Raw genomic sequence first — 13,629 nt, 5'->3', positions numbered from 1 at the left:
ACCCAGGCGCCCCGATGTTAATTCTTTAAATGTTTAGTAGAATGTACAATGAAGACATCTAGTCTTGGGCTTTTCTCTATTCAGGGATTTTTTTTGTTTGTTTTGTTTTTTTTTTTTAGAGAAGGAGAACAAGTGAGCAGGGGAAGGAACAGAGGGAGAGGGAGGGAGGGAAGGAGGGAGAGACAGAGACAGAGACAGAGAATCTTAAGTAGGTTCCACACTCCGAGCCCCATACAGGGCTTGAACTCATGAACTCATGACCTGAGCCAAACGAAATTAAGAGTCTGATCCTCAACCAACTGAGTCATCCAGGCGCCCCTGTCAGGAGATTTTTGATTACCAGTTTCATCCCCCTATTTGTTACAGATTGTTGGGATTTTTCTATTCCTTTTGTGTAAGTTTTGGAAGTTTGTGTATTTCTAGAAATTTGTCTATGTCCTCTATTTCATCTAGGTTATTCAGTTTGTTGGCATACTATTTTCAGAGTATCATAATCCTTTTTATTTCTGTGTATTCCATTGTAGCATCCCCACTTTAATTTTAGTAATTTAACTCTTCTTTTTTCTTAGTTAGTCTAAGTCAATCAGCAGCTTATTGATTTTGTTGATCTTTTCAAAGAATCAACTTTCAGTTTCACTGATTTTTTTTTCCTATGCTTTATTTTAGTTTCTCTCCACTCTGAATTTCCTTATTTCTGCTGCTTTAGGGTTCAGTTTGCCCTTTTTTCCCCTACTTCCTTAAGGTATACACTTACCTTATTAATTTGAGATTTTTCTTCTTTTTCTTTCTTTTTTCTTTTAAAAAATTTTTTTAAAATGTTTATTTATTTTTGAGAGGGAGAGAGAGAGACAGAGTGCAAGCGGGGGAGGGCAGAGAGAGAGGGAGACACAGAATCTGAAGCAGGCTCCAGGCTCCGAGCTGTCAGCACAGAGCCCGACACGGGGCTCGAACCCACAAACCACGGGATCATGACCTGAGCTGAAGTTGGACGCTTAACCGACTGAGCCACCCAGGCACTCCTCTTCTTTTTCAACATAAGCATTTATAGCTACAAATTTCCCTCTTCGCACTACTTTTAGTACACCCATAAGTTTTAGTATATTGTTTTTGTTTTCATTTATCTCCAGATATTTTCTGATTTTCCTTGCGATTTATATCTGTACATTTACATCAGTATTATTGTAGTAAGTTGTTGGTAGTGATGTTTTACAATTTCCAGCACTTTTAGATGTTATGTACCCAGAGAAGTTGCCTTGCATCATAGTTTTTAAAAATTTCAATGTGTTATTTTTTTTCCTAGAAATCCAAATTTTTTCAATCCTCCTTGCTTTGTTTTGGTTGTATCTTATTCCTTTATTTATGCTTTGATTCCCCTTTTTGTCTTTGTTTTAAACATTCTGTTCTGATTTTATAGTAGTTCCATAATTTTAATATCTAATCCTTTTTTGAGATACTCCCTGATAGCACCCATGCCAAATTGTTTCATTGTATGTTTTATAATTTTAGGTTATATACTGATGTTTAGTGGGGTTTTAATTATGGAAGTCCCATGAGGCCTGGATTGAGAGTGTAAACTCTTACACATTTCATCTAATCTATTTGAGTGACAGGAACGTGTGATTTAAGTGATTGAAGGAAACTCTCCCACACATCTCAAGCTAGAGTGCACGTTTCGTGAAACCAGGAGTCTTTGTTTTATCTACTACTGTCTCCCAAATTGTCTACTAACAGTGCTTGTCATGTACTAGGTACCCTACCTATATCTGTTGAACTGAATTTACCATCTTTCTTTGCTGGTGGGTGCATTAATTTTGACAAATCCACAGTTTCACTGAGGAAGTGGGAAAGGACTATCATAGGTACTTTCTATCAATAATGGCTCGGGTTTTCTTTTGAAATTTTACCTGTTTGTTCCAATAACATAACTTTTACCCCAAGCTATACAAAAAGATAATTCTTGTTCTGTTGTGGTGAATAAGCATTTGTCTCTTTCCTGAGTCTATTTTTGTTGAGGCCTCATATTAGTTGAGTTTGGCTCTCTGAGCCACCTTCAATTTATTTTTCACTAATCTTCAAATTTCTCCTTTTATGGAGGGTGAGAAGGGATATTTACATAATTTTTAAAATTAAGATAATCAGATTAAGCTCTGAAAGTTAAAAAAAAAAAACAAAACCTCACCTTGGGGAACTTGGCTGGCTCGGTTGGTAAAGCATGTGACTCTTGATCTTGGGGTCATGAGTTCTAGTCCCGCATTGGGTGGAGTTTCCTTTAAAAAAAATCTTAAAAAACAAAACAAAAAAAACCCTACATTATTCAAATGATATAGTTTAGTACTGAGAATTTAGATAACCACCAAACATAAGGAATGATAGGTAAAAAGCAGGAAAAATTAGCAAAGAGAAAATTTGTGTTTATTTTTCAACCTAAAGACATGTGGTACATTTTTCTGATTAATACACTGACCATGGGCAGGAGAAAACCTACCCGTATTGAGTGAGAATATAACTTAACAGCTAATTTCTTTTTCACTTTAGTGTAAAACTTATTAAATTGTTTTAAAATGAAATTTAAATGCTATTATCTGGCAGTCTTGGGATTATCTTTGAAGAATATTAAAGAAGAAAATTTAACTTTTTAATATCATTACCAATAAATTTAGTAGACTTTAAAAAATTTTTAGCATTTTATTTATTTTTGTGAGACAGAGAGACAGCATGAGCAGGGGAGGGACAGAGAGAGAGGGAGACACAGAATCCAAAGCAGGATCCAGGCTCTGATCTGTCAGCACAGAGCCCAACGCGGGGCTTGAACTGACGAACTGTGAGATCATGACCTGAGCTGAAGTCAGATGCTTAACCGACTGAGCCACCCAGGTGCCCCAGTAGGCTTCTTATTCATTTGATATGATACAAATTATTATTTTTAAGAAAATTTTTAAGTTTACTTATTTACTTTGAAAGAGAGAGAGGGAGAGGGAGACAATCCCAAGCCGTCTCCACACTGCCAGTGCGGAGCCAGATGTGGGACTCGAATTCACGAACCATGAGATCATGGCCTGAGCTGAAATCCAGAGTTGGATGCTTAACCGACTGAGCCACCCAGGTGCCCCAATATGATACAAATTAGATGAACATGAATGTAAACAAATAAATTTGCCACCTTGAGTACATTGAAGTTATAATGAGCTTGTTTTCAAAAAGATAAATTCTTCTTTATATTGCCTTTATATGATCATGTTGAACTACTCTCTGTGGTTGATTATAGAAGAGTATGAATTGACCCAACATTTGGTATTAAAGTGCTTTTAGTTCTATTGTTAAAGGTGGGGTCATGTGACATAATGATGCCTGAACATTGCTTCTTCTTTGTTTTGCAGTCCCAATTCCTGGCAGATTTGATCGGCGAGTATCAGGTATGTTTTCTCTTTCATAACATACTGCCAAAATGCTGTTTTAAGATGGGATTATTTTAAATAAAAATAAACTGATCTTGTAAATAAAAAGATAAGTTAGCAGCATTACAGAACATTATAAAAATTACCTGCAATTCCTCCATTCTGTTTCAAGTTCTGAGTATATATGTACATATTAGTTTGTCTCATTTATGTCATTAGTATTTTTCCATGTTCATAATTATGACTTCTGAAAACAACTTTTTTTGTCAACACTTGCATATAGCTCATTGCAACAAGTGTACTTCTTAATCCGTATCACCTGTTTAACCCATCCCCCCACCCACTTACCCTCTGGTAATCATAAGTTTGTTCTCTATGGTTAAGAGTCTGCTTCTTGGTTTGCCTCCCTCTCTCTCTCTCTCTTTTTTTTTTTAACAACGATTTGCTCATTTGTTTTGTTAAATTCCACATGTTAAATTCCAATGTAAGTGAATTCATATGCTTCTTAGTCTTTCTGTGACTGACTTATTTCACTTAGCTCCATCCATGTCATTGCAAATGGCAAGATTCCATTCTTTTTTATGGTTGAGTAATATTCCATTGTATATAAACACCTCATCTTCCTTATCCATTCATCAATTGATGGACACTTGGGCCATTCACATAATTTCGCTATTGTAGATAATGCTGCTATAAACATTGGGGTGCATGTATCCCTATGAATTAGTATTTTAAAAAAAAATTTTTTTTTAACACTTATTTGAGAGGCAGAGTACAAGTGGGGCGGAGGAAGAGAGATGAATTAGTATTTTTGTATTCTTTGGGTAAATACCTAGTAGTGTGGTTGCTGGATTCTAGGGTAGTCCTGTTTTTAACTTTTTTTTTTTTAATGTTTATTTTTGAGAGAGAGAGAGACAGAGACAGAGACAGAGTATGATCTGGGGAGGAACAGAGAGCAAAAGGGAGGCAAAGAGTATGAAGCAGGCTCCAGGCTCTGAGCTGTCAGCACAGACTCATGGACCTCAAGATCATCATGACCTGAGCTGAAGTCGGGCGCCTAACCAGCTGAGCCACCCAGGCGCGCCTATTTTTAACTTTTTGAGGAACTTCCATACTGTGTTCCAGAGTGGCTGCACCATTCTCATTCCCATCAACAGTGTAAGAGGGCTCCCCTTTCTCTACATCCTTGCCAATGCCTTTTGTTTCTTGTGTTGTTGATTTTAGCCATTCTGACAGGTGTGAGGTGATACATCATTGTAGTTTTGATTTGTATTTCCCTGATGATAAACGATATTGAGCATCTTTTCATGTGTCTGTTGGCCGTCTGGATGTCTTCTTTGGAAAAATGTCTATTCATAAAAACTACTTTTTGTATTGCTATTTCTCTGGTATTCTAGATTATGCTGTATTAACTTCTTGCATACACTGTTGAACCACTAAAATTATTTCCTCAGTTATAGTGCTGAGTAGCACTCTCTGGTCGGAGACTTGAGCATGCCTGGATTTTTCTGTGTATTGCTTTCCAGAGGCATTCTACAGAATAGACTGCAGGGAGAAAGAACACCCTACAAAGGCCTCTCTTCTGCCACCGTCTCACTGATATAGGTGGTGCCTACTACTTTAATTTAGATGTAAAATAGTACCTCAGATTGTTTTATTTGGCACTCCTTTGATTATTAACAAAAATGAGTGTTTTCCAAATATGAGAAATGTGTTTTTATTTTCTCCTATGGGACTAGTTTGGTAGTATTTTTCTCTTTTATCTATTATGATCACGATTATTTTTTTGTAAGTTTGAGCAAATTTCTGTCATCATTTTTAACCTTTTGAAAGTTTCAATGCAACATTTCCCAAGTTGGTTGTGCTGCTTATTTTAATTTTGCTATTTTTTATTGACTCGAATTTTAATATGTGACTGGTACCATGAACACTGCCTAGCACATAGCAAGCACTCACTAAATATTTATTGAATATATATATCTTCTTTTTTTTCGTGATTTCTCTGAAGCTAAGAAGAGTCCTCCTTTTTTTTATAGAACTGATAAATATATTTTCTGCAAGTTTCCTTATAAGTAAAATGTTTGAGTTTTGGATACATTTAGAGTTTCTATGATTGTATAGTAGGGAGGTTAATGTGTTTTAGAATTACTATGTGAGCTGTATGTATCACATCATTTTTTTTTTTAATGTTTATTTTTGAGAGAGAGACAGAGTGCAAGTTGGGGGAAGAGCAGAGAGAGAGAGAGAGAGAGAGAGAGAGAGAGAGAGAGAGAGAAAGAGAGATGCAGAATCTGAAGCAGGCTCCAGGCTCTGAGCTGTCTACACAGAGCCTGACACAGGGCTCCAACTCCTGAACTGTGGGGTTATGACCTGAGCCGAAGGCGGATGCTTAACTGACTGAGCCACCCAGGTGTTCCTCATTCTTTTTTTTTTTTATGTTTATTTATTTATTTTGAGAAAGAAAGAGAGTGTGTATGCTCACATTTGAGCGGGGCAGGGCAGAGAAAGAAAGAGACAGAGAGACAGAGAGAGAGTTAGGGAGAGAGAATCCCAAGCAGGTTCTGTGCTGTCAGTGCAGAGCCTGACTTGGGGCTCATTTTCACAAACCCTGAGATCATGACCTGAGCCTAAGTCAAGAGTCAGACGCTCAACCAACTGAGCCCCCCAGGCACCCCTCACATCATTCTTTCATATCTCTTCATTCTTGGGAAGGTTTCTTGATTTTAAACTATCATATGACCTAATTCTAGTAACACTTGGAATCCCTTTTCTATCCCTCAATCCTTTTCTTTGAGAAAATCTGCTCATTTATGTTTCAGAAAGCCTTTGGTAAGTTGTACACCAAAGTCTGTTGAAAGGAGATAGAAAAAAATATGTTCTTATGTGTAGAGAGACAGCTACAGAGAAGAAATAGAGTGGCAGTTAAGGTTGGTGTGAGATCTATATGCACTATTATCTCCCATTTCTGTTTATCCTTGCCCTATACCCCTTTTTCCCCAGACAATTAGTGATATCTCTTGACATGTGTAAGACAGATCTCGGAGATGAGAGAGTACAGTGACATCTTCTGCAGAGGTCACAGGTGGTGTTAGTTCATGAATTGCTGCTTGGGCTTTCTGTCAGTGTTGTTCAGGCCCTGAACTCTGTGGAGAACCCAGACAAGTACATGATATTATCCCTCCTCCTTAGAGTTTACAGTCTTATTGAAGATTTAAAACTTTTTATTTATTTATTTATTTTTTAAATTTTTATTTTTTTAATGTTTATTTATTTTTGAGACAGAGAGAGACAGAGCATGAACGGGGGAGGGTCAGAGAGAAGGAGACACAGAATCTGAAACAGGCTCCAGGCTCTGAGCTGTCAGCACAGAACCCGACGTGGGGCTCAAACTCACGGACCGCGAGATCATGACCTGAGCCGAAGTCGGCCGCTTAACTGACTAAGCCACCCAGGCGCCCCTAAAACTTTTTAATATTGGGGCGTCTGGGTTGCTCAGTTGGTTAAGTGACCAACTTCAGCTCGGGTCATGATCTCGCAGTTTGTGAGTTCGAGCCCCACATCGGGCTCTGTGTTGACAGCTCAGAGCCTGGAGCCTACTTCAGATTCTGTGTTTCCCCCTCTCTCTACCCCTCCCCTGCTCATGCTCTGTGTCTCTCTGTGTCTCAATAATAAATAAATGTTTAAAAAAATTAAAAAAACTTTTTAATATTATTCAAATGTTAAGTGAAAGTAAAAGATTCTTAGAAGAATCAAAATGATTATGCAGGAGAGAAAATAGCCTGTGGGAATAACTAACATTTTTTTAGTGCAGACTATGTGGTAGGTGCACATTTTAAGATCTCTCTAATTGCCTTCCTTATGTCCTTGAACATAATCTTCACATTAGTACTATGAGGTACACGCCATGATTATCCCCAGTGGACAGATGCAGAAACTGAGGACAAAGCAGAGGTTAAGTCACTCGAACAGTCAAGGTGATAATGTACCCAAAGGTAGCACTGTCCTGAGTACTTTCTATCTCTAAGAACCCTTCCTTGTACCCTCTGACCCTCTCAGTCAGTTTTCATCTAAATCCCCTAAAATCTCAGCCTATTCTTGGAGTGTATTATTTTCCTGATCTAGCTGAAGCTTGGCTTGCCCTACAGGCTTCTCAGATGGTTCTTCTCTTCCATTTTCCTTGTAACATTGATGATAGATGGGTGAATGTTTCTGTTGTTCCTTATTGCTTCCAAACCATTCTCTCTCCCTCCTCCCTAAAACCCTCGCCTTCAAACCTCACGTTATTATATTCTGTCAGTCGCTTCTCTTCCTTGTTTTAGTTATCTAATAATCCATGGGCTGTTTCTTCTTATTTCCATCTAGATAATTCTTCAAATCTTGCCCTCCATTTCTTCACCTCTTGTCTTCCACCCTACTTCAACCACTCACCCCCGTGGTCATACTCTGGAACGACGGGCATCACAACTCCTCATACTCAGCGATCCCAGTCTCCCGCTGCCTGCTGTTGCCTGGGCTCTTTTGCTGCCCTGCTCCACCGCTGACAACTTGATCTTGCTTCATTTTTACTGTTCCTCACTTCCTCTTTTACTAACCTTAAATTCCTTGCTCAGTGATTATAACCACTCTGTGGCACATATCCTCAGTTTCCTTTTTCTTTTTTCCTTGCTTGTCTAAAACACATTCTGGTTAATTCCAACTGTCCTCTTAGGCTGTATGTGCACCACAGCTGTACTTGATTGAGGGAAAATACACAGGCCCGTTGGCTGACCTTACTTTGAGTACCTGATCATTAACTTCTAGTAGGCTTTAGATGCCAGCATTCATACTGTGTCTCCATACTTCTTTCACTCTGCTCTCCTAGATAAGCATTTCTTACCTTCTCTCTCCCCAAACCTGTACCTCCTCCCAAATTCTCATTCCTGGCAGATGATTTTGTTCTCTTAACTAAGGAAATAAAAGCAACAGAAGATAGTTTCCATAGACTCCTACCACATATGTCCTTCCTTACTTGCATTTGAGTCCAGTGTCCACCTATACATTAGATCTCATCCCTTCATCCTTCCAGCAGTTACTGCCTTTCTCCTGCATAATCTGCATCCTTCAACTGGATTATTATTCTCAGCAAAAAAATGTAGCATTGACTTCCCTTTCGTAAAAAATAAAATATGACTTTTTTAAACCACTCTTTACTCTCCAGCCACCACTTTTTTTGTCTATCTTTATAGCAGATTCCTTGAAGGAGTTGTCCATATTTGCTGTATCTAGTTTTTCTTCTTCTATTCTCTCTTGAGGCCAGTCTAATCAGACTTTTGCTCCCAAATCTCCTCAAAACCATCTTTGTGGATTATTTATATCCTTTAGACTGTCACTTGAAAGACTTCTTCTCACTTAGGTCTTTAGTAAGGTTCAGTACACACACACACACCCTATCTCCCTTACTTTATTTTCTCCTTACTGTTCCTCTCCTCTCTCTCTCTCTCTCTCTCTCTCTCTCTCTCTCTCTCTCTCTCATTTATCCTATTATCTAGCTCCCTATGCCAGAAGGTAAGCTCCAATCAGAGAATTTTTGTCTGTTTTGTTCATTGATGCATATAGTTAACACTTAGAACAATGTCAGTAAATGTGGATGGATGGATAGAAGGAAGGAACAAAAGAACAGGTTAGAAATTCAGAGGAGAGGGGCACCTGGGTGACTCAGTCGGTTGGGCGTCTGACTTCAGCTCAGGTCATGATCTCACAGCTGTGGGTTTGAGCCCCACATCAGGCTCTGTGCTGACAGCTCAGAGCCTGGAGCCTGCTTCACATTCTGTGTCTCCATCCCTCTCTGGCCCTCCCCTGCTCACACTCTGTCTCTCTCTCTCTCTCTCTCTCTCTCTCTCAAAAAGTAAATAAACATAAAAAGTTAAAAAAAAAAAAAAAAAAGGAAAAAAGAAATCCGGAGGAGAAATTACTGTGGGCAGAAATAAAATCAAGAGACACTTCTTTGAAGGAGGCAGAAATTGCACTGGAGGTTGTGAAACATGGCTACTGTCTGGCTAGTACCAAGAAGGATGCATTCTAGGTAAAAGGATGTCTTAAGACTCAAAGGGGGATGAACTAGATCTTGCTGCTCTGGCTGTAGGTGAGGAGATAAAAGAAGTTTGGCGAGAGAGGTAGGGAATGGGGCTCCTTATGTGATCCATAGAGTTTAGCAATAACTAGTTGTGTGAAGACATGTGCTGTGTCAGAGATTGCAGAAAACTTCCAACGATAACTCAGTGTGTCTGACCAAATAATAATTTGGAATGTAAAGCAGCATAAAGAGACCTAGCAGTTACTGAGTATGTCCTGTGAGCCCAGCCCTGTGTTTTAAATATATCTCCTCCTATTATTAACCTTTTACATGGTTTTAGTATCATTATCCCATCTCCTCTTACCACTGAAGAGACAGACCAAAGATCTAGGATATAGGGAAATAGTGAATAGTGGTGGGTAGAGCCAAGCTCAGACCCCAGTGCATGTTCAGAGGTGAGGTCTTTCCCTGCTTGACGCTGCCTCTCCATTGCAAAGCATTTGGGATTGAAAGCTATGCCTTCCAAGTTTAAGTTCTAGCACAGCAGTCCTTTTACATCATGTGATAAATTCATCAAATGAAGAGAGTTCATAAATTCTTTAAAAGCGGCTTTCTTGAAATAGTCCTAAAGTAGTATTAACTGTCTTTGAGTTTGAAATGTTAGTCTGATTCTGTTAATTAAAAAATGTCATCCCCAGAAAACCCTTTCATTTATTAAACACATGTTGAAGCTTCCAAGCATTTTAATCAGAAATTTGTGTGTTGGCATCATGCCACGTTTAGGCAGGGAGCATCTGATGAACGTGCCCAGTCAGTAGAGTCTGCTGAGAATCTGGTGCCATGGTAGTCACTCATGTCTGTGTGATAGGTGCTTTTCCTTCACCAGGTGTCTCTGCCTTTTCAGGCTTACGTACTTACAGTGGAATACTGATTTTTGTCTTAATATCCTTTCACAGTATTCAGGATTTTTTCCACCAATAGCTATCTTCAGCTGAAATATCACCAAACATTACTTAAGATAACTTACAAATCCAGTGTTAAGTACTGAATTGTGTCCCCCTCAAATTCTTATGTTGAAGCCTAACCCCCCAGTATGACTGTACGTGGAAATAGGGCCTTTGAAAAAAAAGAGGCAGTTAAGGTTAAGTAAGGTGTTAAGGGTGGAGTCCTAATCCAGTAGGACTGATTTCCTTATAAGAAGAGGAAGTAGGGTAGCTATTTTTGGTTAAGCATCTGACTCTTGATCTCAGCTCATGTCTTGATCTCAGGGTCTGAGTTGGAGCCCTTAGTTGGGCATGGAGCCTACTTAAAAAAAAAAAAGAAAAGAGAGAGAGAGAGAGAGAGGAAAAGACACCATGAGTGCACCATAGAGACAAAGGACCATGTGAGGACTCAGCAAGAAGGCAGCCATCCACAAGCCAAGTGAAGAGGCCCCAGGAGAAAAACAATGTGCCAATACCTTGATCTTGAACTTCCATCCTTCATAACTGTGAGGAAATAGATTTCTGTTCTTTAAGCCACTCAGACTGGTATTTTGTAATGGCAGCCCAAGCTGACTAATACGCACAGGCTGAGTTAATTCTTCATGGGAGCTCGCAGGACAGCATAGGGTCTCAGTGTGTGACCAGGATCCGGCTCATTTCTTTGTAGAAATGAAAGGGTTTTCTTTCACCAGCACATTTAATGATTCACCTTTCTGGAGAGACCTGGCTAGCTCAGTCAGTGGAGCGTGTGACTTTTTGATCTCAGGGTCATAAGTCCAAGCCCCACATTGGGTCTAGAGATTACTTAAAAGTAAAATATTTTTAAAAATGATTCACATTCTGGATGAAGGAAGCATCAGTTAAAATTTGGAAGAAGAAATTGTGCTGGATAGTCTCTGGTCACTTTGTACAGTTTCATGTTGCTAACCAGTGACATCTGCTGGAGAACTGTGGCAAAACAAATTCCCGTGAACAAGGGATTGTACTACTCTTTCAGTCTCCATTTTCAGTAGGTCTTGAGCATCTCATGACACTCAGTGTAGTTCTTGAGGCTTCAGAGGGGATCACACAGACCCTGGGCTTCTCCCAGGTCACTTGTGCACTGAAACAAGCTCCCTGATGTGTATAAACACAAGGGGCAACAATCACATAGACACTTAATGGATTCTTTATATAGAAGATGAGAAAAATGATCTGGGATCAAGACCAGAAAGAAGTAGAGAGGTTGGGTGGAAACAGGGAAAAGGCAAAGGGAGGTAAGTCTGAAGTTCAAAAGAAAAGGGAAAAAATTCAAAACCAGTTTTGAAAAATAAAAGCATAATACTTTTCCACAAATTGAAACATCAGTAATTTTACTGGGAATAACTACTTTTGTTTAAATCATACTTCTGTACCTTAAGACTTTAAAACTTTAACATTTGCTGTATCACTTACGTTAATGTCTAAAAATATAAAAGTAAGCTAAGTTGCTGAAGTACTTCCCTTCAAAATCAGAGGAAAAGCAAGGCTGGAAATAGGCTAGTCCGAGACTGTATCATTATCAGTAAAATGCTGTCAGTCTCATCATTGAAGGCTTACTATTTTAAACTTTTTAAATGAAAATTTTCATACATATGCAGAAATAGAGAAAGTTTGTATAATAATACCTATGTACCCATCTGTCTCCAAATTGAAAGTTTTTAAATGCATGGGGCGCCTGGGTGGCGCAGTCGGTTAAGCATCCGACTTCAGCCAGGTCACAATCTCGCGGTCCGTGAGTTCGAGCCCCGCGTCGGGCTCTGGGCTGATGGCTCAGAGCCTGGAGCCTGTTTCCGATTCTGTGTCTCCCTCTCTCTCTGCCCCTCGCCTGTTCATGTTCTGCCTCTGTCCCAAAAATAAAAAAAAAAAAAATTAATAAAAAAAAAAATTAATAAAAAAAAAAAAAGAAAGTTTTTAAATGCATTTTTCTAAGAAGACATTTTGAGTTCCTGGACCAAGGAATTGGAATAGATCGAATAAAGATCAGATATGAGAATATTTCTGAAGTCAAATTTGATGTATTCATTGGATAAAAGGTGAACGAAGGAAGCCCTGATAAGTTACAGATTTCTAGTTTAGAAAACTGGGCTGTTAATGACAACATTAATCAAGAGCACAGAGAACCAAGAGGCTTGCAGTTTAACATGGTGTCTGCCCTCAATGCAGCTTCCTCAGATTTCCTACTGAGATACCTGTGAAGAAGCAAAAAGTGGCAGCAGTAGCATCTAGGAACTCAGGAAGCTGTGTGTCTTAATCTTTAGGACAGATCTGAGATAAATGTACACTGACCTCATCTTGTGGAATCAGGAATGGCTGGGAAAAGGCATTTATCTACCTCCCATTGTCGCTTACCTGGCTCAGCTACCCAAAGCCTCTGCCAGCTAGGAACTCAGGAGACCTCCCTGCAGAGCATCACTTGATGCTGTTTTAGGGACTAGAATGGTATTTGTCCTCTTACTCCCTTCTAACTCCCTGATTTTTCTCTGTGTAAGGATATTGGGTCCCTGTTGGACAGGCAGAATATTGATGGCATTACAGTACAAGAGGTGTGGTCCACACTAGAGTACTATAGGCCAGGCAGGGAAGGGAGTCCTGTCTACAGGACATACCATTTCTCAGGTATTCCATGAGTTCAGAGAATCAATGGGAAGGGGAGGCTGGGGTGCGGCTAGACCAAGGCTGCAGTGAGTAAATGTGTTTAAGAAACCAGGAGTTAAATTTAGAGCAGTGTCACTTTGTCCCCTAGTTGTTAGCATTGAGTATAGGGACCAAGAACCATTTGGATTCCTTGCGTGCTAATTTCCTGGTTTATTCTTCTCTTGTTTCCCTTTGGAAAAATAAGTAAAAAAACATTTTGTGTATATATTCATATTTACATATTTATTTCTCCCCATTCTTAGCTCTCCTTTCTCATAAAAGTCCTTTCTTATGAAAGGCATAGCATACTATATATATTCCTCACCTTGCTTTTTTCCCCTAGAACTCATTATTAGCCCATGGAGATCTTCCTTATTCTTTCTTTTTTCTTTTCTTTTTTTTTTCTCCTTCTTTTCTTTTCTTTTCTTTCTTTTCTTTCTTTTTCTTTCTGAGAGAGAGAGAGAGAGAGAGAGAGAGAGAGAGAGAGAGAGAGAGCCAGCAGGTGTGGGGAGGAGGGGGAGAGAGAGAGAAAGAGAATCTTAAG

General features: G+C 39.1%; 1 protein-coding gene across 1 annotated transcript in view; it reads left to right on the top strand.

Annotated features, from left to right (window-relative positions):
• Positions 1-13,629, top strand: part of PRKAR2A (protein kinase cAMP-dependent type II regulatory subunit alpha) — a 112,601-nt gene that overhangs the window by 56,438 nt on the left and 42,534 nt on the right. Inside the window, exon 2 of the mRNA XM_047850856.1 lies at positions 3,378-3,413. Coding sequence (XP_047706812.1) covers positions 3,378-3,413 — 36 coding nt within the window. The remainder of the gene's footprint in view (positions 1-3,377; positions 3,414-13,629) is intronic.

Source organism: Prionailurus viverrinus, chromosome A2 (genome assembly GCF_022837055.1).
Source record: "Prionailurus viverrinus isolate Anna chromosome A2, UM_Priviv_1.0, whole genome shotgun sequence".
NCBI lineage: Eukaryota > Metazoa > Chordata > Mammalia > Carnivora > Felidae > Prionailurus > Prionailurus viverrinus.
This window is presented reverse-complemented; position numbering and strand designations above follow the sequence as displayed.